At 37.5% G+C, this 26,427-nt stretch overlaps 1 protein-coding gene across 1 annotated transcript in view; it reads right to left on the bottom strand.

Moving 5' to 3' along the window:
* TGFBI (transforming growth factor beta induced) overlaps positions 1-26,427 on the bottom strand; it is a 56,750-nt gene that overhangs the window by 17,320 nt on the left and 13,003 nt on the right. Inside the window, exons 3-12 of the mRNA XM_034403567.2 lie at positions 16,598-16,662; positions 14,165-14,322; positions 13,055-13,219; positions 11,724-11,870; positions 11,433-11,574; positions 7,088-7,300; positions 5,775-5,912; positions 4,409-4,545; positions 3,591-3,727; positions 1,236-1,366 (exon numbers count right to left, since the gene is read on the bottom strand). Coding sequence (XP_034259458.1) covers positions 1,236-1,366; positions 3,591-3,727; positions 4,409-4,545; positions 5,775-5,912; positions 7,088-7,300; positions 11,433-11,574; positions 11,724-11,870; positions 13,055-13,219; positions 14,165-14,322; positions 16,598-16,662 — 1,433 coding nt within the window. The remainder of the gene's footprint in view (positions 1-1,235; positions 1,367-3,590; positions 3,728-4,408; positions 4,546-5,774; positions 5,913-7,087; positions 7,301-11,432; positions 11,575-11,723; positions 11,871-13,054; positions 13,220-14,164; positions 14,323-16,597; positions 16,663-26,427) is intronic.

Genomic DNA, 26,427 nt, shown 5'->3' with positions numbered 1-26,427 from the left:
AAGTGAATTTTGCCCCATTTTACAACCTTTCTTGACACAGTTGTTAAGTGATTCACTGCAATTGTTAAGTTAGTAAGATGGTTGTTAAGTGAGTCTGGCTTCCCCCACTGACTTTGTTCATCAAAAGGTCGCAAAACGTGATGACATGACCTCAGGACACTGCAACTGTCATAAATATGAGTCAGTTGCCAAGCATCTGAATTTTGTTCATGTGATCATAGGGATGCTGCACTGGTAGTGAGTGTGAAAAATGATCATAAGTCACATTTTTCAGTGCTGTTGTAACTTCAAACAGTCACTGTAACTTTTCTCCCTCTTATACAAGTCTGTTTGTCTTCTGTATTTTCCTACCTATGACTGATCACTTTCAGAAAGAGTAAGCTAAACATTTGCTTATAAAGCACAAGAACATTTTGACTGTTCCTGGGATGTTTCAGCATCACAACTGCTTATAGTAGCTACAAATCAATTATAAAGTATTCTAAACAACAGAACAAATATGCAGAATGCTGTGCTAGGAATTTACAAGGGATAATCAGCGCTCATAAATTGATATCTGCTTTACTACGATGTCTCAAAACTAGTTTCAATAAATAAAGTATAAATTCATATTATTTCAAAGCCATATATTAGATATTCTCTGTACAAGCCTGAATGCTCCATTACTTGCGCAAAAGATGACGGCTTCATATTGATTATTTTCAAGTGACCATTTCAGCTAATATGTATGATATTACTATATTGAACATACATGTTTTTGACCATATTATTATTTCTGGAAAATATCTGGATAGTGACTAGAATTTTGGATGACTTCACAATCAGCTGGGCACGTATAGTCTATGCTTCAGTGGGTGAATCAGTTCTATTAATGGATGTGGACTGGTTGCAGGAAAATCTTACTAAATATATTCATGAGTAATCATAAAAATATAACTTTTCTAGGTCATTATTTTAGTGGAGTTAGTAAAAGTGCACTCTTTTCTTGTGAGAAAAAGATTTTATAAACTTAAATAAATAATAATGAAACAAAGACTAACAGAGTACCTTAACTTGTAAAAGCCTCTGCCTATGTTTTAGTCTAATAATATTTGTGAACACTATTTTTTCACTAGTATATCAAAGGGAAGCTGCGTATTTTTGAGGCTGAAACAAAATAAAATATTGGAAACTTACTGGAAGGCTAAGAATAGGTAGCATAAATATAATTGATCAATAAGATCTTGGGAAGTTACCCATAAGTCTGTTCAGCTCCCTCTGAGGCATGGCTAGAAAAGCTTCATTTGTCGGTGCAAACACTGTGAAGGATCTTGGCCTATTCAGTGTTTCGGTTAGGCCTGCAGATTGGATGGCAGCCACCAGGGTACTGTAAAAAAAACAAAACCACAAATGAACAGAAATCCTTGGTTAAGAATTACAAGTTTCCAAAGGCAGTATAAAATATCACAACTACAATTCAGTGGTCCCAATCTCTACATGAAGTTCCTGAGCAAGTGACTTCTTCATTCATTTTATTGTCAGAGTTCACAAACCTATAATAAATTGATGAACTGGACTTAAGCACTTAAACAAAGTGCTTAAGAAAAATTAGCAATGACTTTTAAGCTAAGACTTCCCTGCAGATTGGTTCTTTTATTTTTTGAGAAGCCTGATCTACAGAGACTTTTAGCTTTGCAGTTCCCAAACTACTTTCATTAGAACAAAAGCATCTAAGTGGCCTATCTAGCAAATTTGCTGGAGATGTCAGAGATTCAAAAAGTATTCAGTGAACATTCTTGGTTAACTCCAGGGAAATCTGTGTGAGGTTTCAATAATAATAATAATAATAATAATAATAATAATAATAATAATAATAATAATAAGGCAGTTGTGACTCCAATATCAAAGTCCTGTCTTTTTTTATGTACTGTATGTTGACGTACATAAAAAAATGATGGCTTTAGATCTTGTGGTTCTAACCACTATCTTGACTTCTTGACCGCTCTTAAAGATGTCACTGGTTGACTTCCTGTCTAAACACTGTGAAAATAGTTTTTTTTAAGGCTGAATGTAAATCTGTAAAACCACCAAATGTATTTTAAAAAGCAAAGTTTAAAAAGCAAAAAAGGAACCTCTAAGAGCCCCAACTTCTATGGATCTTCCCTTAGCATGGGTCTATGAACAGCTGATAGCACAACAGGGAGAAAGGAAAGGGGGAGTTATTGTATGTTTCATATTTCTATCCAGCTGCCCCCCGCCCCGCATGCATGCGTGCTCATGTATACACACTCACTCACACACAGACACTTATGAAAGCTAACTCCAGGGTCAAAGCTTCTTTATGTTAATCAGCTTGAAGAGGTGAGGCATAGGAAGATGTAGGAACTGTACACAGATATCCTATTCTCCTTTGCTGTCATAGGACACGGCTTGTATGTAAGTTTTAACAGGTAGCAACAGGCTTGGTAAGCTTACAGTTATCTTTCTGTAAATATCCGTCCTCAAATAAAGAAGGATTACAACTTTTGGTTGTAAGTTGTGTGCCAATATTTTAACACAACAAATGTCATTTAGGACTGCATTAGGTGCATTAGAAGAGATGAAACAGATTCCTCTCAGAAACTTTGGCGCGCCACTACCAGTCAATAGAGGCAATAATGAATCAGATGAGCCAGTAATCTTACACAGTTAAAAATAACTTATGTGGCCTGCTTTTTTTTTTTTTTAAATATATAAAAGGAACACACACAGGTAGTCCTCACCTTACAATTGTAATTGAGCCCAAAATTTCTATTGCTAAGTGAGACATTTTTTAAGTGAATTTTTCCCCATTTTACAACCTTCCTTGCCACATTTGTTAAGTGAATCACTGCAGTTGTTAAGTTAGTAACATGGTATTCAATGAATCTGGCTTCCCCATTAATTTTGCTTGTCCAAAGGTTGCAAAAGGTGATCACATGATCCCGGGACTTTGCAATTGTCATAAATATGAGTCAGTTGCCAAGCATCTGAATTTTGATCATGTGACCATGGGGATGCCGCAACAGTTGTAAGTGTGAAAAATGGTCATAAATCACTTTTTTCAGTGCCATTGTAATTTTGAACTATCACTAAATCGACTGTAAGTCAAGGACTATCTGTATTTAAAACATAAGTTATATGTTTTTACCAGAGGTGGATTTCAGCAGGTTCTGACCAGTTCTGGAGAACCGGTAGCGGAAATTTTGAGTAGTTTGGAGAACCGGTAGTAAAAAGAATAGATGCCCCTGCCCCCTTCTATTCTCTGCCTCCCAAGTCCCAGCTGATCAAGATGAAATGGGGATTTTGCAGTAACCTTCCCCTGGAGTGGGGAAGGAATGGAGATTTTGTAGTATCCTTCCCCTGCCATGCCCACCAAGCCACGCCCACCAAGCCATGCCACACCCATCAAGCCACGCCCACAGAACCGGTAGTAAAAAGATTTGAAACCCACCACTGGTTTGTACATACATATACATTTGTATGTTTTAAAATATAGAAACACTTAGCTTCTCTAAACAATCCTTACAGAAGCAAAACTGTTTTTCCTACTCTACTGCTTGTATAATAATAGTAAGAAGGAAAACTACTACCTGAAGCGATCATCTGCTTTGAGCACATCCATAACAGTTCCCATAGGGGGACTTAGCATCTTGTCCATCACAAATAAGGTACCAAATCTTCCTCTCTTGTCATGAGCAGCGATGCAGGCATTTTCTATGCAGAGATTCTACAAGAGAGATTGCATCATAATAAATGTGGAATTTGTGACATTTTACTAAGTTTGGTCCCTAATCAGGATCAAACACAACTGCCCCCTATTATTTATCTAAATCATATGAATACATGAAGATAAACATGCCCCCTCTACTTGCACTTTCACAATTTGCTGTGAGGAAGCCACAAACTTCTAGAAAAAATGACGAATGCTCCCCAAAAGTTACCATGAAACAATCAAAAGGAAGTGCGGTTAAGTCTCCTTAAGAAAGAGGTTTGATATACATTTGCTCCTGATTGCATTCTGCTGATCAATTCTACATTGTTTGAAATCCAATGAAAAGGAAAGATAAAAATAAGTAGCTCTTCTTTTCTGAATCAGGAACAGAATGTGTCTTCTACTACAGATAAATTATTGAAACTGGAATAAAGGTTGATATCAAAATCCTTGCTCTGCTACAAAATCCCTAGATGAAACCAATCTTTGAGAATTGTTGAGAAGATAAACAAAGAATATCTTTATATATGCTGCTAAGAGTTATTTGGGGGAAAGTTGTAATCTGTAGGCTGCAGACATATTATAGCATGAAACATAATAGTGATCTCTCAGTTGGGTATTGTATATGTTTAAAAAATATTGTAAAATATATGACTTAAATATCAAACTAGCAGTAATTATTAAAGAGAAACATACATTGCGGTACACAAATACTCTCAGTTCTTTGCCACCCAAAGTTTCTAGCTTCTGTCCATGGAAAAGGTATTTAGAAGAAAGATGCTCTTTGATTATATGATTTTGGAGCAAATTTCTGTTTGCTGAAGGACTATGATCTGCCGAAAAAAAAATAAAACCATTATTCATACATTCAGATCAGCACACAGTCAATTGCTTTCATTTTAAAATACTTCCAGGCAGAAGCATCTGTAGGAGATGACAAAGGGAGCAAATCATAAAACCCATGCTACAATGTAAACTCTGCCCTTTTGCACATGCATCGAGATTTTGCACACACATATCAAAGGGCATATGTTGTGACATTGCAATAATGCTTTCATCATTTTGACCAATCCTGTGGATGCCACTGCATGAAAAGGTCATAGAAACAGAATCAGCATTTCCTCCAACTTTCTCTCTCCCTCCTTTTCTGCAATATTCTAAGCAATGAACAACAGTTGCATTTTTCAGCCTATTTACAGCAGAAATCTCACAATTTTCCATCTTCTCCTCCCCACCCACTTTCAGTTTCTCCTATGCTATTACCAGATAGATATTCTAAAAAAAGAAAAAGAAAAATTACTCTGGGTTTTGGTGGGCGTGGTGATGGTGGTATGAAAATCCAAATACTAGAGGACTTTCCATTATGATGATCTCCAGATATGTTGAACTGACATTCTCCAATCTACCACTCAATTTATTTACTATATTTATTGTTTACTTATAGTACTTTGATACTACTCAATTTGATCATGAAAGCTTACAGTTTATGCTAATAGCTTAGAACATATCTATTCTATCTGGAAGTGTTTGCCATCATGTAAATTTGCATGCACTCAAACCCACTTTGATATGATATAATTATATGCTGAGGATATTTAGCATGCTGTATACACTATTTTATCCTCTTTCCCCCAGTTTTCTGCCCCACTGCTCCAACAATTGATCAGCAATCTGTTTTTAGCATGATAGATCTATACTGGGTCATTTTTAAATCTTTAACAATTTAAGTTTAATATTTTGACTCTCTTATGGATATATGACCTCGTTTTAGCTAGCTAAGACTCAGCTTTAGGAAAATGTGTGTGTATGTGATTTAGAACTATTATAAATCCTGAATTCCAGCAAAGAAGAGTGGGATTGAATATGGTTTTGTAATGCAATCCTACTAATTAAAAATTATTCTTAGCAGTTAATTCAAGCAGAAGGCACATCCAACGGCACAATTCCAGGCACAGGCAGGGGGGATGTGCTTTCCTCCTCTCCCTCCATTTCAGCTTGTTGATTGGACATGAGGCACTAATGACAAACAGATCCCACTGTATAAGAGTTCAAGTATACAAACCTTTGTAGAAAGAATTGATGGGAGCCAGGACTGTCAAACGCTCATTCCCAGTAAGATGTGAACCAAGACCAACTTGTCTAAAAAGGTCAATAGATGTTGAAACATCGGATTCCTTCCCCAACTCCAGCAGAGTTTTAGCTTCAATTAAAATAACAACAACAGATGTCAAAGTGGATTTCATAATTATTATACATATTAAAAGAGCACCTGATAAAGGAGCAGAATTGTATTTGTTAAAACTAAAAAAAATTAATCATACTTAAACGCGCTTAGTGAATTCAACAGGGCATTGCTTTTCATTTATTTGTTTGTTTATTCAATTTCTATGGCTGCCCCTCTCAATCAATGAGTCTGGATAGCTTACAATTCAGAAAATACTACATTACAATTAAAAATTCTAAAAAAAAATTAAAGCACTAAAAATATCCCAATACATGGGAGCAAGATATTTGGCCAGTTAGCAATACAGACAAGAAACACACATTCAGCAATCCAGGCAAGGGGACATAGCCAGGTTTTTAGGGCCTTATAAAAGACTAAGGTTGGGGCCACTCTAATCTCCAAAGGGGAGATATTCCATAGAGCAGGTGTCACTATGGAAAAAGCTCATTTTTTGGTCCCTGTCAGCTGACCCTCTTTGGCTGACAATATTTGCAACATGCCCATTCTACTTGATCTCGTTGGGTGGGTAGAGATTCTTGGAAAAAGGCAATCCCTCAAGGGCTCCCATGACTAATTTGTCATGACTAATTCCACTGGTTTCAATGAGTGTAATCTAGGCTTAATTAAATTTAGATCAAAACAGTTTCAAAATTATTCAAAGGCAAATAATTCTTCACTTTTGTAGTTTCTTCCATGTTTCGTTTAAACAGAAAGAATTACCTTTGCTATTCCCTATTTTCCCGATTTTTAACTTCATTTTAGAAGTTGAAAATGATTTTTGTTTTAATGAAGAAAAACATCTTCCTAATCATACACAACTCTTGTCAGAGATAAAATATCTAGTTTTAGCCTGATTGTCTCTTGCCCATTTTCATAGTTGTGTCTGCCTAAAAGGTAATTTGCAATTTTTTTAAACAATACCAATCACTTCTCAAAAGTAGTAAGGATGTAAGGATCAAAAGAACATGTAAGGATCAGAATCCCTATGAACAAGGAAGCATACATTATAGCATGGGCATGGGCTATGTGCAATTTCCATTTTCCCATTTCACACATTGATTTTAAATGGGCAAAAATGACTAGTTCCATAAACCATGTTGGAGGAGGAGGAGGAGGAGGAGGAGGAGGAGGAGATTGTTGTTGTTGTTTACCAGAGTCTGGGATGAGAAGCTCATTGACCATGTGTATCACTCCATTTGTGGCCATTACATCCTTGTCAGCAATGATGGACTTTCCATTGAGAATCATCTGATTGCCAACACAGCTTACTTCCAACATATTACCCTCTAGGGTTTCCATGGATAAACCGGCAATAATAGCTTCAGCACACATAGCTGTTTTTAAGATGTGGTTGTTCAATAGTGCTATAGGGGGAATAGAAGACAGTAAGTGGAATTTTTTTTAAGTAGCTTGTACATCTTTTCTAGTGATTCATAAGCCATGGAGTGAAAATTAAATAGTATTTCAGAACAATGGCAAGCTGACGTGCGTAACACTTTTGTCTATAAATAGGCAAAATAGTCAAGCTAAAACAAATCCTGCAAATTGCTCAGTGCAGCTTTCTCCAATCTGATGCCCTCCTGATATGTTGAGTCTACAACTCCTAGAATTATATCTGGAGGATAGGCTGAGGAAGGTGGGCTCATTGTTTTAGTTCATTGAATATATAAAAAAAGAGATGCTTGTAGCCTCCAGCCTGCCTGGTCATATAGGCAAATCAATTGTAAATACAATACTTAAGGATAAGGAAGGAGTTATACCAGTCTGAGCAAAGAGGAATCAGTTGCTTGTTCCAAGCCCAACCTTCTTATCATCATCATCATCATCATCATCATCATCATCATCAATCATCCATAAATGGGGGATTATTATTTGCAGAGAATAGTCATATTCTGTAGCCATATGTCTAAGAGAACCCTGCCCAGTAGAGGTGAAATTCCATTGTTGGAACAATTACTGGGACTATTGGAACAAGAATAGTGAGGGACAGAAACTTGTATATTGTAATAATATCATTATGTAGCCAGAGGCTCCAATACAGGCAGTCTCCAAGTTAAGAACATCTGACTTATGAACAACCCATACTTACTAATGGGCTGCCTATCACTAAAAATGGCAGACAGTGTTGTCCTTCCTTGAGTCAATGAACCATTGACGCTGCACAATGTTTTTATAAACTCCTGTAGCTGTGCATTTTTTAATATGCTGCCTGTTTTCATGAGTTTTCAGCATTTCATGTAAACGCTGCATAGCATCAGCAGTTTGTCGGCTGAAGGAAGGAAAACGCCATCTGTCATTTTTAGTAATAGACAGTCTATTCATAAATATGAGTTCCAACTTACATACAATTTCAAATTAAAGACAGGCTTAGGAACAGAACCCATTCTTAACCCAGGAACTGCCTGTAGTCTTCCAATTCATTCTAAGCCTTCCTTACAATTTACAAAAATATTTGCTAAAAAAGTGCTTCTATAGTATAGTATAGTTTATTATTTATTATTTATTTATTAATCAAGTTTCTATACCGCCCTACTCCCGAAGGACTCAGGGCGGTGAACAGCCAAGATAAAATACAGATAATACAAATATTAAAAAATCCCTTAAAATTATTAAATATATCGGCCAAAACACAGATTAAAACACCCAATTTGAAAAATCACGAATTAAAAAATTTAAAAATTTAAAAGATGGGAGTTAGGCCAGGCCAGCTTGCTGAAATAGAAAAGTTTTGAGAGCACGGCGAAATGTGCGCAGGTCCGGGATCTTCCGTATCTCTGGGGGGAGCTCGTTCCAGATGGTAGGTGCCCCCACAGAGAAGGCTCTCCCCCTGGGGGCCGCCAGTCGACACTGTTTGGCCGACGGCACCCTGAGGAGCCCTCTCTATGGGAGCATACTGGTCGGTGAGAGGCTATTGGTAGCAGAAGGCGGTCTCGTAGATACCCCGGTCCGATGCCATGGAGCGCTCTAAAGGTGGTAACCAAAACCTTGAAGCGCACCCGGAAGACCACCGGGAGCCAGTGCAGCTCGCGCAGGAGGGGGGTCACATGGGAGTGCCACGTCGCTCCCATAACCACCCGCGCGGCTGCATTCTGGACCAGCTGGAGCCTCCGGGTGCTCCTCAAGGGGAGCCCCATGTAGAAAGCATTGCAGTAGTCCAAGCGGGAAGTAACGAGAGCATGAGTGACCGTATTTAATGAGTCCCGATCCAGAAAGGGACGCAACTGGTGAATCAGGCAGACCTGATAAAAAGTCCCCCTGGCCACGGCCGTCATGTGCTCTTCTAAAGACAGCCGTGAGTCCAGGAGGACACCCAAGTTGCGAACCCTCTCCGTGGGGGCCAGTGACTCGCCCCCAATAGTCAGTGATGGCACCAACTGACTATATCGGGATGTCGGAAACCACAGCCACTCGGTCTTGGATGGGTTGAGCCTGAGTCTGTTTCTCCCCATCCAGATCCGCACGGCCTCCAGGCACCGGGACATCACTTCAAGGGCATCATTGGGGTGGTCCGGGGTGGAGATGTACAGCTGAGTATCATTAGCGTACTGGTGGTACTTCACCCCGAAACCACGGATGATCTCACCCAGCGGCTTCACATAAATGTTGAACAGAAGGGGCGAGAGGACCGACCCTTGTGGCACCCCACATACAAGGGGCCTCAGGGTCGACCTCTGCCCCCCTGTCAACACAGACTGCGACCGGTCAGAGAGAAAGGAGGAGAACCACCGTAGGACAGTGCCCCCCACCCCTAACTCCTCTAGCCGGTGCAGTATGATACCATGGTCGATGGTATCAAAAGCCGCTGAGAGGTCTAATAGGACCAGGACAGAGGAACAACCCCTGTCCCGAGCCCTCCAGAGATCATCAACCAACGCGACCAATGCCGTTTCCGTGCTGTACCCAGGCCTGAAGCCCGACTGGAACGGATCCAGATACGACGATTCATCCAGGTACTGGGGGAGCTGTCGCGCTACCACACTCTCAACAACCAAAGTTTACATATACAAAATCAGGTACATTTATTTCCTAAAGATAAGATGCTTCTCAACTCTGACTGAACGCATATGTTCAGATCCTTGGCAAAACTGAGGATTGTTTCCCCATTTAAAAGCACAGACAACTGGTCTAACTATACTGTGCTTTGGCTTTAGAAATGAATGAGTATTGTTTATTTTAAAAAATATATAAAAAGAACACAACTTGCTATCACAGAGGTTTATGAGGCCCATCTAGTGTCATCAAATACATCATTCAACATGCTGATTGCTATTGTTCATCTCCACACACATCCCACCCCCCATAGAAAATGCTGACCAGCTTGCCCAGTTCCCCCTGCATCTGCCTTCTTGGTAATGAGTCAATGCTGACACAGCTTTCTCATGGTTTCCTCTCTCCATTTCTGCCTTAAAGTCAGCACAAGGTTGAAGAAAGCTCATCGCCAAAGCAGTGACTCATGTAAACACCGTATACCAAAACAGGAAAAAGAGTTTGGAAGAGCCACCACTGTAGTAAGGAGATATGCAAACACGGCAAACTATTACTCCAGTCAGCTTCCCTTCTATTCATATATAATTTGTTAATACAGCAATCGAACAGAGAGAAAAAGGGGCAACATTATCAAAACTTTTTGCCTTTATTAGCTCTAGATGGTGAGAACAGACATCATGATTAGAGTTTTATTAGATTTCAAAATAGGTGGCCCAATTCTTTATTTAGAACCACTAGTTAAAACCCAAAGGCAGTTTCATTTGTCTGAATGAGTAAAAAGCCTAGTGATTAGGTTCAGACCATTTTTAAATAGGGAATGTTGCCTTAGGTTATAGGTGATATGCACATATGTGTGTTTACATTCCCATATACTATGTATACCCAAGTATACATTGCTTTCACAAAGTAGAAATAAAATGCAATTTCATTAAAAGTTTAAATAAGGTTTTCACCACAAAATAATGATAAAAAAAAAAACTTTGGATTTCATAACTGAGAAAGATCAACATTCTCCATGAATGGTACATCAGATAAACTGATCTCAGACTATACATGTCTTTATAAGATAATATTAATGCTTGTAACATTTAAAAACTTGACTAATTCTCCCATACAAGTATGTATTTCTTTTGAAAATAAGGACATCTTAAAAGAACATGATTCAAAGGGAGATTCAGTTTTGCCACGAGAATATTAAAATGTGATTTCTATATTTCTGAAAGGATGAATTATAATGAAAGCTAAATGGCCATTCATAATCCTCAGGATAGTGCGCTATACCTCACAGTACAGTTCCTATAACTTGTAACCATCATTTACTGCCTCACTATAACTCACGAGAATAAAGAAGATTGAATAGTAATAAATTTCAAAAATACATTTAGCTTCCATATAGACTCGAATCTCTGGTGAAAGCAATAGATTTTCTATTATTATTATTATTATTATTATTATTATTATTATTATTATTATTATTATTATTATTATGGATAGATTATGTTTATTTACCTTTCAGAGCTTCTGGGTCTCCCAGGATCCTGTTAAACATTTCTTTCGGAATCTTCTCAAAAGCTTCATTGGTTGGCGCTAATAATGTAAATTGACCTTCACTGTCTAAAAGATTATTGAGACCAGCCGCTGCCACAGCAGCCTTTAAATAAATGGAAAAGAAAGAGAATCGGTTATGTTAGAATAAATCTACCAGTAATAAAGTTGCTGATTACACAAATTTTCAAGAAAGTGGTCTCACTTTCCACTGGTGCAAGGAAATAAGACTGAGATCATTTGAGATGAACTTACCCTAAGAGTTTCAAGACTTTCTTCAATCTCTACAACTTGTAGGATACTGTTGGAAGTTGTAGAAATGACTTTGTCTATCAGATGGACTACTCCATTGGTAGCATGATGGTCAGCCTTCAGTAATCTAGCACAGTTCACAGTCACAATCTGGAATGGGCAGGACAGGAATAAGTGGAATAAGTGGAGTATATTGTTGGCATTAAATGTCCTTGTTGATTTGAAGGATGACACAACAAACGAGGGCGTATCATTAAGAGAGAATGAATCTAGTGATTGCTTGTGTAGATCTGACAGAATATTTTGAAGAGTCCTATAGATTTTACAAATAGCTATTTTAAAATGAATAATTTTACTTTAATAAAAACTCATAATTCAAAGAATGTCTTTTTACTCAAACTTTTTTTACTCGAACACAAATATCTAAACACAAGGCACTGTAAAAACTGATGCATACATAGTTCACTGCTTTTCCTTCATATAATTTGTATTATATTCACTCTATACCAATCAGGGGTGGGCTTCAAGAATTTTAGTAAGGGGTTCTCTGCCCTGTTTCTGGGTGGGCTTGGCCACAGTGGGCATGGCATAGTTGGCCTCCTGCAGCATGGCGCAGGGGGTGTTTTTGCCCTTCCCGGGCTCCGGAGGCTTTCCTTGAGCCTCCAGGAGGGCGAAAGCAGCCTCCCCAGTCTCCAGAGACCCTCTGGGGGCTGGAAACAGGCCCATTTGTCACCCTCCCCAAGCCTCCGGGTGCGCCCTGCATTTATCTGCATCCAAAATGGGCCACATGGGACTCATGGGAGGGGCAGGGTGGGATGGGAGGGGCCAGCCAGGAGTGGGATTTGGGGGTTCTCCGAACTGCACAGAATCTTAGCTAGAGGTTCTCTAGCGAACCCCCAGCAGCCCACCCCGACACCAATGTACATTAGAAGTTTTCCCCCCTTCTCTTTCAATATAATTTAAGTATTCTTTTAAATTATATATTATAATGAAAATATATGGCTGCAGAGAGATATGAATAAAGGCAGCTGTGCTCAGCTTTTTTAATCTTTGCATTCCTAAAAACATCCTAAATGCTGTATATATTTATCATAATGGATATGAGAAAATCTCTTTAAAGCATTTCTTCATTGTAGAAACTCCAGATAAAGACAATAAAAAAACCTAGTCTTCTTATCTGGTCTACATTTTTTTGGCTATCATACTATAGAAAGCTAATTTATAGTAATAATTGGCTACATTATTAAGACATCCAAAGTAGGAATGAAATAATCTTATCTTCGTCCAAACAAAGTCTGTGCCCAGCTGTATTTGTAAATTTATCAGATACTTACTCCATTTGGGTAATGATGAATCTTGATGTCAATATTCTGGTACATTGAAGGGAGAGAAAGTCCGTGTTTTAGCTCATCAGTTAGGACTCGTTTATTCACCATGTGATATCGCAGAGCATTTAGCAGCTCAATATTGACATTGCTCACCAACGAATCCAACACTTCCTAAGATCAAGAAATCATATTAAAGAGCTGGCTGTTCTGAGCATCCTATCCCAGATGTGAGCCTATGTATTTTACGTGACTATTTCTATCTGCTTTCTGCCTGGTAGGGGGTGGGGAACTGTACTAGTTTCCCTAGAGTGGAAATTGAGAGCTTTGCCAGAAAAACAGAAGTTGCTATCTCAACATTTTTCTTAACAGAAATTTTCCTTACTTCTGCTTCCTTTTCCAACCCGATGTATTAAAGTACAACTACCCTAATCCTCAGTTGTCGTGGCTAGTAACAAAATGATTTGGAGGCAGTATGTTGAGGTGGCTTACCCTTGAGAAAAGACATTTTGCCTTTCCAAGTAGGAAACCAAGCTAATGAAGAGGTACAGTAATAACTACATATTCAGCTCAGTGCAACAATATCCACAGAATTTTGTTGCTTTCGTTAGATTGATGAAAGCACTGAATAGCAGCATTATGCCACAAGTTCTTTCATTGTGAAGCAGATGTGCAACACTGCAACTGGTGTAGGAAAGGGGATACCATAACACTCCTTTAATTAGTCTGATGTCCTTGACTCCCTGTAGAAGAAACTGGGTCAAAGTAAAGAAAAGGAACTGACTTTTTGATTGCCAATCTGATATTCATCTCCTAACTTCTAACAATCTAACTTGTTTTTAGCTTTCATGAGCCTGGAGTGGATATAGTTTGCTGCACACATCTTACATAATTCCACCTAATCTCATATTTTTAAAAATATGTCAAGCATATTTAAATAATATTTCTGATAAAGACAAGGCAAATGTTTCATTTTACAGGCATAACTCTGGATCCAACTTCTTCCCATTCTATTGATTCTTGGTTGTATTCATCATGATTGGTTAAAACCAAGCTTAGAGATCTATCACATCAGGAATTCCACCCACGTTGAGCAAAATGTAGCTGCCCTAGACTTACAGCAGGCAATGACGCCCAGGCCTCATTGGTGGGGGCAAAGATTGTGTAGCTGCCAGGCCTTGTGATTTCAGCACTCAGGTTAGAGCTGGCAGAATAGAGCTGAGTGGTGGTGGCTCCGACAACTCCAAGTGTCTCATAAAGATTGACAAGTGGCAAAGCTGTTAAAAATAAAGGCATTTCTCTTTAGCAAAGTCATAGTCAATTCAGAACAAAGTCTATTCTCCCTCCCTCTCCCTCTCCCCCTCCCCCTCCCCCTCCCTCTCCGTTTCCTTCTTTCGCTCTCTCTCTCTCTCTCTCTCTCTCTCTCTCTCTCTCTCTCTCTCTCCCTCCCCCCTCCCTCCCTCCCTCTCTCTCTTTTGTCTCTTTCTCTTCTATGGTGCAATCAAATCAGTATTGACTCCTGATGACCACCTAGACAAGTCCTTGTAGTTTTCCTGACAAATTTCAGAAGTGGCTTAGCACTGCCTCCTTCCTAAGACTGAGAGGGACTGACTGGGCCAAAGTCATCCAGCTCTGGCTTTGTGCCTAAGGTGGAACTAGAACTCTCAGTTTCTATCTCATGCCTTAACCACTATATCAAACTGGCTCTCTGGTTAGGGTTAGAGTTATTTCTCAATTAGAATAAAATAATTAAGCCATAATTAAGCCATAACATGGTGCTGAGAGTTAGTGAGGCCAATTGAAATCAATGAGATAGATTAGACAGAATTATTTAAATCCTGTTCTTAGTTCTTGAAAAATAAGTAAGTCTAAATCCAACCCATTGAATCGACACAATTTTTTCACATATTACTGTTCTTAGTGCAGACCTAGAATTAGCTTGATTGGTATTTTAAATCTGTAGCAAACAGAAAAGAGAAACGAAAGTGGCAAATGGTATTTTGCATGCACATGGATATAATAATAATAATAATAATAATAATAATAATAATAATAATAATAATAATAATAATGGGTATAACCAATTTCGTTGTATACATGATGTACAATGACAATAAAAGCTATACTATGCATATATAATTGCATAGACATACCATACCTGCTGTGCAGAAATCCAGATAACCATTAAGAGGACAATACAGAAATCTCTCTTCTTCTGTCTAATGGTTATCTGGATTTTTGCGAACCAGATATTAAGTTAAAATATTACTTTGTGGGCGGAGAAGCAGCAAGGAAAATGAGACTTCACTGTTTCTCATTCCATCATTTTCCTACAATTTATTACTCTTTAAGCATCCATTTGCAATGGCAGACACATCTGAAATTCTACAGAGAAGAAGAAAACATAGGGTGGGAGGTGGGGAAGAGTAATTTATAGAAAGCAATTTGCAGGTTTCATTTTTTCACTCCAGGCTGCTCTTCTGTGCCATCTACTCAGAACTGATGTTAAGAAATAATATTACATAGATAGATGATATAGATAGATAGATAGATAGATAGATAGATAGATAGATAGATAGATAGATAAGATAGAGATAAATAGATATCAGATATGTATTATATATTAAAGAATATGTAGGTTTTATCTAACCCACTACATATGCCTTGTGTGTGTGTTTGTTGTACAGAACCCATGAATGTGATGGTGCTGAATAGGCAGGTTAAGGAGATAAGGTGAAGTGAGACTGGTTTATGAACATTTTTCTAGGGAACGGAAAGGAAGGAAAGGAGGTTTGAAAAATTTTAAGGAAAGGAAATCTGCTCTACTTATAGGAGAAAGCAACAAAATGGAAACTCAAGAAAAAGGTAACTGAAGAAGATAAGCTTTGGTAGCATTGTGGCATCAGACAAAAAGTGTTTAGTTCAGTCTTCTGTTTCTAAAAAATGCCTGCTAAGTACTTCTTTGTCATATTTCCTAAGGCAGCTTATTTCTCCTTACATTTCCCCCCCCCTCCAGACACATTACTCTTGAAACGTAAGTTTCCTTTAACCATCATAATTAATAGCCATTGACAGACAAAAATAGCATGGTTTATGGAAATGCTGAGGAAAGAAAATTCACTATAATCTCCCATTTGCCTGTGTAACAAAAGCCAAAATATGTGGCAGAAAATAGGGATAAAATAAAATTAGGACTGAAAGGTTTTACTCTGAGATGCCAGATGAGAACCTGCTTCCTCTGTATATGTGTTAACTAATTAAATCCCACACATAGGCAATACTGTACTTGTCTTGCTAGCTATTTAACATTGTTTATATTTTGAAAACAGAAAGCATAATTGGTTTTAAACGTTAAAAAAAAGGTGCCACTTTTTATATCACTCTGTTTAGAACAGATACTAGAAAACTTTTCCTTATTATAACTTGCTTTTTTACTTATTGATTTAGTGCTCATTGGTCAAATCAAGAGATACGCATCAATACATTGATCACTACAAATTTATATGGTTCAAACTGGGGAACCTGTAAGTGTCACTTAATAATCTTATTTACCAGCTGGGCAGCCTTTTTCTCCAGGAACTTCTTCATATCCAGGACAACATTCATAAGCAACCACTCTGTAGTGAGAAATATACACAGCATAATAAGATAAATCAACCAAAATGTCAGTTACCATCTGGCATAATTGGTACAGTGAAAGTTGACTGAAATTAAGTCTAGTTAGATCAGTCTGCATTGACCTATCATTCTGTAATTTGTGACCATCAACTTCCTGAAAAGTCATATAGAACAACTGGAAAGATGACTGGCAAGTTGAGAAATATCCCCATGGTGAAGCTAATTGAAAAATTATAGACTACTCAGGGGAGGCATTTTAAAGATGAACTGGAAAATCAATGTGTTTCACTATAAAAGGAGTGGCAGAACCAGAGGGCAGAGTCAAAAGAGGAATCAGCTGTTGTGGTCCACCAGCAACCTGTGGAGCTGGCAGCGGAGTCAGACAACGATGAGGCTGAGGAAGAACATGGGCCAGTCCTGGAGGCTGGGGAAGGCCCGGATGAGGGTTCTGTGTCAGAGGCAGAGATGGGGCCAGGGCCATCGGGGAGTGAGGTGTGGACTCCAGAGCCTCCAGAGACTGATAGGAGTGAGGCAGAGGAATAGGAGGAGCCTGTTCCTAATGCACACATGAGAAGAGCTGCCAGAAGGCAAGAGCAGCTCAAGCAAAGAGGACAACTCAGGAGTAGGGCCAAGAGATGATTGGCCCCTCCCATAAGGCTTAAAACAGACCAGCAACGGCGTTTGGGCTTTGTGAAAAACAATGTTGGTAGCTTCGTCTACGTCTTGTATTTATTTTTGTATCTGTGACTTCTGAACGTTTGCCAAGAAAGGCCTTTGGCAGGTTGCCTAATTGGACCAAGATTTGTGATAGGACTGAGGAATTTGTGTTGGAAGGAATTTGCTTTAATTTAATTGAACGATGCTGGGAATGAAGTAATTCTCAGCTGTTCGAATAAAGTTTGTTTGTTTTTTCACTGACTGATTTTCCTACTACTTACTTGGGCCTGGGTCACAACATCAGCCTAGAGCCGTGATGGTGAACCTATGGCACACGTGCTTGAAGTGGCATGCAGAGCCATCTCTCTGGGCAAGCAAGCCATCACCTGTTGCTCTTCCGGGTTCTGGCCTGCTGGTCAGCTGGTCTTTACGTGCATGTGGACACCAGAAACTGGAAGATCAGGTGGCTGGTGCATGCATGCGCACTGGCCACCTGATCTTCCGGTTTTTGGCATGCACGCGAGCACTCGCACGCACTCCTTTTTCAGCATTTGGTACCAAAAAGGTTTGCCAACACTGCCCTAGAATCTCTATGAAGCCACAAATGGACTAAGTCCAACTTCTCTTGAATTTCATTTACTAGGGTTGCCAGGTCTGCTTCCAAAAAATAGTGGACAAGCTGGGGGGGGGAGGTGTTAAATAGTAAAAAAATAAAAAAAAATTACAATTAAATTATATATTTTCTTACAAACATTTTAACACACCATTTTAGGTCAGTCAACACAAGCTACAATACATTTTAAAAATGTGAATTGTACATAATTTTATAATATATTTTTATTTTAATCTCATCATTAATTTTTTCGGAGAATCGAGATCAATGGATATTCAATCTTTGTCTCATTCTAACTTATGGAAAAAAAAGACAAAACACGATTCTCCTATCCTTAGCTGTACAGCTTTAGATTATGTACCATTTCATCATAAAGCTTTTGAATAAAAAAAAGTCCACTATTTTGTGAAAAAAAATAGTGAACATAATGTGAAAAAAGTGGATTGTCCGCTCAAATAGTGGACACCTCGCAACCCTATCATTTACCCTTATCTAATGCCAAGATAGTGCTAACCATTAATGAGTAGTTTTCTGTGCATAGGGATGATTAGCAATAAATCAGTTTAATTGGAGTTTCATGTGTAGTCCTGCTCTTTTGCGCCTGATATTCACTTACTATATTGGGGAGCAAGATCTACTAAGGGGCTATCACTTTAGCAAAATGTGCATAAAATATATGCATTGAAGCCAATATCATATGTTGTTTTCTAACTGTTAAACATGTATCCATTCTCTGCATCTTTCTAAAGCTTAAAAAGTTTTAATTCATCTATGTATATCAGGGTGATCAACTGTAATCTACTTTAAAAGTAATGAAGTTATTTATTTTTTTTAGCAGATTAAGCTATTTTGGTATCTGCTGGGCTCCTACACTGTATTTAATCACTGTTTGGATGATATCCATAATTCCATTATGTTTATTATTTTAACACGCTATCTAATGTTTTCTCTCATTAAGCCCTAATACTAGAATAATACTTCTCTCCTTGGGAGATAATTTTTGCTTTCTTTGACCAGCCTACTTGGTCAAAGGAATTGATTTAAATATTTTTTTTTTCATTCTCTTATACCAATTTATATGAACTCATGGCTATCCCAAATGTATTATGAGCAATCAGGTAAATAAATCAGTCAATGAATGTACCTCGGTGTTGTAAATAAATAGCCAGGCCAATTAGTTATGTTCTAAGGTTTATTTTTTAAAAAATTGATCAGTGATCAAATTAATGAGTTGCCTTTAACATATTTAACAGCTGCTGGTGAGTTGTCTTTTCTCTGCCTTCTAGCAGAAGATAATATATAGAAATAAAAGTCAGTATTTTTTTTAAAAAAACTCCATTTTATTATTGTTTTTAAAAAACAACAAAATAAAAGCTATGCTTTCCTTTTTCATAAGGGAAAAAAAGCTTCATCTTTCCCCAATATTGGTTAATTTCTAAATCTGCAATGTTTAGAAAAGCAGACAATGTAATCTCAGTGTCAAAACTGCAAAGAGAATAATGTATTTCCTGTGGATTTAACCTATAGAATTGACTCAGAAGCAAGTAAGCCATGTTTGATTAAAATGTTATGAAATATATAGGAATGTATCTGTATATGAAATAGGGGAGAGTCATTGGATGGCAGCAAGTTACAACTATTTGGCATTTTATGATTTGATCTTTAGCGTGTTACAGGATGAAAAAAATTCTTTAAAATGATTAAATTTTAAACTGTGCAACAAAAACAAATACATTTATAGAAACAGATTCTGTTCTGCAATTTCCAGGAAATGTTACCTAGGAAAATCCTGACTCATTGTCTAGACTTTATATATATATATGCCATATGGGAAATGTTTTGCTTAAAATAATTTGCTTTCTTTTATGCTTGAAACTCTCAATACCCCACTGGTACACTTTTCAGTCTCACACTAACTTTTTCTTTAGTACAGATATACACATTTATATGCCCAATTTGGCAACCAAATAAACTCACCCTTAATAGTCTAGACAGATTTTTAGTTCAAACCAGAATTAAACACAAAAAAAATGATTAATGGAGAATTCAGCCACAGTTCAGCATCAAGAATTCCCAAGATAGAATGTTGTTTCTCAAAGGCTTATTTATAGAGAAATGGGTGTTAATGAGCTGCTACTAACTGGTCAGAAACCTAATGTATACAAACTTAGAAGGGCAGTCTGTTTGCTTGATTTGGTGGATCAACTGCAAATTAACGAGCACAGAGCCTAAGGGAATAAATGACTAAAAAGAAATTGCTTGTCTTTAAGTTGATGTCAGCAGGGTTTCCCATATTATGGAGAAATAAATCTGAGGCAAATATACACAAAATAGACAGTTGTAGCTCAACATTATTATTCTATACCATCTTTATGAGTCACTACTTAGCCTAGGTAAATATCTCTCACTGAAAAACAGAGGTAGTAGAAAGGAAAATGTTGACTTTGAAGAGCCTCATATGTGTCGATTAACACTCAAAATGTAGCAGATTTATGTATGACATCTAATTATTTGTTCCACCACTGCTTGAACCATTATCCTAGTTATATCACTGGCTGGATGAATCGTAACCAGAAGCCATTCCCAAGATTTGCTTCTCAAAGTGGTATTATCTAGTGGTTAATATTTTTATTAAGTTTGTTTCCTATGAAATTAAAAAAAACATGTCCTTTTCAACAGTAAGAACTGTCAAATGAGAGGGCTGTAAAGCATTATGTAAGTCTAATTAATATTGCTATTGCTATTATTGTTCAGTTGCAGAATAAGTAGCCTGCAAAAATTAAGACACTGCCCATCTCTATGCTAAGCTGCAATTAAAAACTAAGAAGGTTTTTGGATTCCTGATTCTAGTTATGTTACACAGAGATAGAAGAGGAATTTTTATGAGCTAAGTTCTTAGCTTAGCTTCTATGGTAAATCCCTCATGTCAAATCAAAACTGAATTTCACATACTTTGTTCCTGAAGAAGGAACTGAAGAAGGATGTGATGGCACACATACTACATACTTGGGTCAGAATCAACTGGCTTCCTGCTTCATTTTCCTGTTTGATTTTTCTGTTGGAATGGTATGTGGGAATGACCTTGCGAGAAGAGAGGAAGTGATGTGTCTGAGGGAACAATCACACAAGAGAGGGAGGAGCCCACAGTTGCTTAATGGTCAGAGAAAGAAACCTAGGAAGGACCCACCCTAATTGATCAGACTAATAAGAGACAGCAGGAAATCTGCAGTTTCAGACTTGCCAGATTCTGTTAATGTAGTCTTACAATAAAATAAAGTTAGCTTAACTCAGTGGTTCTCAACCTGTGGATCGCGACCCCTTTGGGGGTCAAACAACCCTTTCACAGGGGTCACCTAAGACCATCAGAAAACACATATTTTCAATGGTTTTAGGAATAATTTTATGGTTGGGGATCACCACAACATGAGGAACTGTATTAAAGGGTTGCAGCATTAGGAAGGTTGAGAACCACTGGCTTAACTGATCATGTTTCCTTTCTGGTTTACTTTGGAGGGTTGATACCTGCTTTCTTTCTCAGTTTGTAACTAAACAATGATGTTCTGAATTCTGATTCTCCTGGCTTCCAATGTTCTGTATGCATTAGTAATATAACTCAGATTCAAGTGTTGTCTATGATTATCCTTATTAATGCTTAAATTATTGACCAGCCCTCCCTTACCAAACACAAACCAGAGAAATGTATGAGATTAGATAAAATTGGATGAAATAGAATACAGATAGTCATGGCAACTATCCTGTACACTGGAAGTATGAAATATTGTGTCCAGCAATTGTTTTAGAATTCAAGCCCATAATCTGTTGCTAATGGGCATGCTGGCTGAAGCTGTCACAACTTGACATTCAAAACCTCTAGAAGTTTCTTAATAGTTTACCTGCTACTTTACTCCCCAAATTCATTACTTTTTAAAGTCTCTTTTATACCCTGTTTTCCCAATAATAAGACATCCCCTGATAATAAACCCAATCCGGCTTTTGAGTGCATGGCAATAAGGCCAAGCGTTTATTTCAGGGTTCAAAAAAAAATATAAGATAGGGTCTTATTTTCGGGGAAACATGGTAGTGACCTAGGAGTAAAGGTATTCTTGTTTGCATTCATTATGGGATGGAATTCTTACAGACTTATGTCATTCCTGAGAAACTAAATCATTCTGTTACAGCCATGAGTAAAATCTAAAAGAATGTAAGGATGCTATCAGGGAAAATAATTCCTTCTTTGCTTCAACATCTAGCTTTGAAAAACTAGCTAATTAACTAAACAGAGTTCTTTCACTGTGCAGTTAATAAAATATTGTGATATCACTTTAGTTGCCATTGCTCTTAAACCAACATCTTATCCAAACACATACTGACAGTTATACAAACCTACAAACCTACTTCTCCACGCAGTCTAATTCCAAATAAAACATACATTCTAAAACTGGGAATATCCCAGGAATCCCCTGTTCTTTATGAAAGTAACAGGGCTACGCTAATCCTCACTTTTTATGTATATTTTCACATCAGATTCTGATGCTGCCCTGATCCACATAGGCCTTGGAAACTGTTTTTTTTTTAAAAACAAACAAACAAACAACCAAAAAAACCAAAAACAGCCCCTGAGTAAAAATAATTGCTATGTCCCCCCCCCCCCATATCAGTCTAATCCATTGAATTCATAAAACTCAAGGATTCCTTTTCAAACTGATTTAGCATAACTTCAGGCATAATAACAACCAGCGCAAGGAAAGAGTTGTTCAGGCAAGAAAGAAGGAATGTGGAACAAAGGAAAGCTCAATTATTTTCCATTACTGATGGCATTTATACGAGCACAAGACTACAGCAACTAGTAGACCTTTATCAGTGAAAGACAAATGATGGCTGAGCATCAAAGAACTCTGAGAAAACCTTCAAATAGCAAAATCATTGCTCACCTTACAAAATCAAAACACACCAGAGATAACTCTGAACTGTCAAGTGAACCAGAGGACACATAGGTTTGTGGGAAATTTTATAATCAGACAGTATCATGACATTTACCCCTCAGGTTTCCTCAGGTCTATGGGCTAAAGAAAAAGCACAACATCTGGTAATAGAAGGGAGAAATGCAATGACATTATCGTCCAGCAAATCAAAGGTTTGGAAGAAGAACAAAATCAGCTCATCTTCCTTTGATGTTATGAACGAACATTATAGTTCTATCTTTGCCTTGGAAACACAATATTTTGGGAAATGGCCTAAAGGCCATTTGTACATTTACTGTAGCTTCCTTTTCTATCACAGTCCAAGAACATTTTGTAAATAATATCCCTTATTTTATTATTGTGGCAGTTCTTCAAGCTAGGTTAACTAATGGCAGTTAAAGTGCTTTGTGGCAGAAGAGATTTGAACCCACTTTTCTTATATGTAACTTATTATATGGCCTATGCTTTAATCTTCACCATAAATATAAATTCTCCTTTGCAGAGGTTAAAACTGCTTCTATGTTAACATTTTATAATCAGATTTAGTTTTCCCTCATACAAAACTGGGAAGGTAGCCTCATGGTGGCAAACATTTCTAATTATATCAGTTATATTTGTGCCAATGAAGCAGCACTTGACTCAACGGGGACTTAAACAGAAGACCACATATTTTAATCTCTGGATACTGAAGTCAGCTTTTTGTATTAGAGCAAAATGAAGGTAGTGAAAGACTATATTTCAGAAATGAGGATTGCAATTTTTAGGTAAAAACAAATACATCACCTACCAAATAATTAATTACATTCTAATATTTGGGATAAGGTTTCTTCCTTTTTGTTTTGAAGAATTAGTTCACTAAAAACAAAGCAATCAAGCAGCATTAACTGGACCCTAATTTTTAAATCCGAAGTGCTCTACTTTTTTCAAAGAGTGACTTTGGATTTTCAATCCTTCCTGAGGGACCCATACATGATTTATGCCTTTTCAAAAACCAAGTGAGTTAAATTCTATTTGAATTAAGCTAAGAGAATTACCAGTCACTGCAAATACAGCAAGGAAGTGGAATTTAGTAGGGATTTAGATATCAGTAAATCAAATGTCAGAAGCTTTGAAATTTCTAGAAACCTGATGCCAGAAGCTTGACAAATGTAGGATTAAAAATATCTCTCCATCTGACACCCTAAAAACACTAAGAAGAAAACCAGAACAATTCTAACAGCATAATATTCACATCCTCTCCCATTAAGTCCCTTGGTACACTTTTGCTATTGGCAATTCCTATTAATAATTATTAATATAATACTTTACTTTTTTATAACATTGTGTTCCATTGTAGTTGAAAAAGTCATAGAGATGGAAAAAATTATCTCTGTAAAATTCAGGAAGAAAGAAATCAATCTAATATTTTGAGACTGGAAATCCACAATCAGATTTTTTTTACAATCAGGAAAGAATCTTTTTTGGGCAATAGTAGGTTCAAATGGCCATGCATGGCCTTCTCCAATTCGAAGAGACACTTGTTCAGCAGGCTGAGGCAAAGAGGCAGTCCCGGAACCAGCGAAATCTGGGGGCTGGGCAGGGGACAGGATGTATCTGCCCTCAGTGTGGAAGGGATTGCCACTCTCGAATTGGGCATTTTAGTCACACTAGATGCTGTTTTAGGACCTCTTCCCAGAGCACGATACCATAGTCTCTTGAGACTGAAGGATGTCAATGGAAAGGTTCAAATGATAAGGAATAATTAGCATACTTTTAAAGGGATCATGAGGAGAGTCAGTTTGTTGTAATGGTTAAGGCATCGGCTAGAAATCCCAGAAGACAGTGAGTTCTAGCCTTGCCTTTGGCACAAAACCAGCCGGGTGATTTTTGGCCGGTCATTCTCCCTTAGCCCCAGGAAAGAGGCAATGGCAAACCACTTCCAAAAATCCTTCCTAAATTTGCGACCAATTTTAAAAAGGAATTATAGTAACTATTGTCATAGTAGTCTGAAAAATGGTTTATGACATAATATAGGAATGAGTTAGAAAAGCTTCCTTTGCTTTTTCTATTGCCTTTATTTCTACCTGTTCCTTCCAGATGGTGAGTTATATCTCCTTTTTGGGAGATATCAAGGACCTTCAGAGACTTTTGTACAATGTCCTTTTGTTGTTGAAATCAGAGAATGGTTTGTACTCCTCGCACAAATGTGGTTTTCTAGTAAAGATGAGCACAAGGAAGTAAGAAAAACCTACATCTGTGCTTAAAATAGAATAACAATCCAATCGCTTCTATATATTGTTTACATGTTTTATCATGTATGTATTCTTTTCAACATATATATTTTAATTATAGATATCATGAATGTAGAATATGAAAATCTATCTTGCAAAACTTGCTTTAATCTGAGTCTGCTAGCCTGTTACAAGTGTCATAAGCTAGTCATGTTTGGACTTGCTTTAGATAGGATTGAAAGCTGTGGATCTTACAGCTATTTTGTCCTTTGATAACTTGGCATGAGTATTTTTACTAATTTCTCAGGACTTTATTTATTGTACATTGTCTATGAATGTTGAAAGATTTATTTGATCTTGATACAGTAGTACATGCATAAGACAGAAAGACCTCAGGAAAGGAGCAATTGCACATAGCATTATAGCTTCTATGGAAGGAGCTGTTTCAGCCAACAATATGGAAGACTACAAAATAAAGCATCCCTAATAGATGGTAGTCCATGTCCATCTTAAAATAAAAGATGAACCCATCATTCTTCTGAATAATTAGTTCTATTTAAGTATCTCCCATTTCAGTGCCCAAAGCTTTTAGCTGTCTGTCATCTCTGTCTGTATGTCCAAACTTAGTATATTACTACCACTGAAGTCTCCCAATGGTTTACAGCAGTGTTTCTCAACCTTCACAATTTGAAGATGGGTGGATTTACCCAGCATGCTGGCTGGGGAATTCTGGGAGTTGAAGTCCACACATCTTCAGGCTGTCAAGGTTGAGAAACACTGGTTTACAGTCATCTTCATCTTCGGTTAAAAAGTTTTTACCATTCATAAACCATATATAATGAGCTATGGTGGCACAGTGGTTAGAATGCAGTGTTGCAGGCTAATTCTGCTCACTTTGTCAGGCTTTCAGTCCTGACTGGTTTAAGGTTGACTCAGCCTTCCATCCTTCTGAGGTTGGTAAAATTAGGGTCCAGATTGCTGGGAGCAATATGGTCACTCTGTAAACCGCCTAGAGAGGGCTGTAAAACACTGAGTATATAAGTCTAAGTGCTATTGTTATGGCTATATATCATATGTATCAATTCTTAATACTTAACTAAAACTCATAACTAGTTATTTTTTTAAAAAAAAAATCCTTACATTTTTGTTCTGTAAGAGAAAGATTTCTTGCCTAGGAGATCAGTATATATAAATGGAAACTAAAACTCTGCTAGAGGGTAGCAATTTTGATTAACAACTGCTTAAAATTGGTGGTGGAACAAGAAATAAGTGGTCCAGAAATGTTTTTTAATATATTGGTGATTAAGTGCTTTAATAAATGTA

The sequence above is a fragment of the Pantherophis guttatus genome, chromosome 2 (genome assembly GCF_059756535.1).
Source record: "Pantherophis guttatus breed Tessera chromosome 2, ASM5975653v1, whole genome shotgun sequence".
NCBI lineage: Eukaryota > Metazoa > Chordata > Lepidosauria > Squamata > Colubridae > Pantherophis > Pantherophis guttatus.
This window is presented reverse-complemented; position numbering and strand designations above follow the sequence as displayed.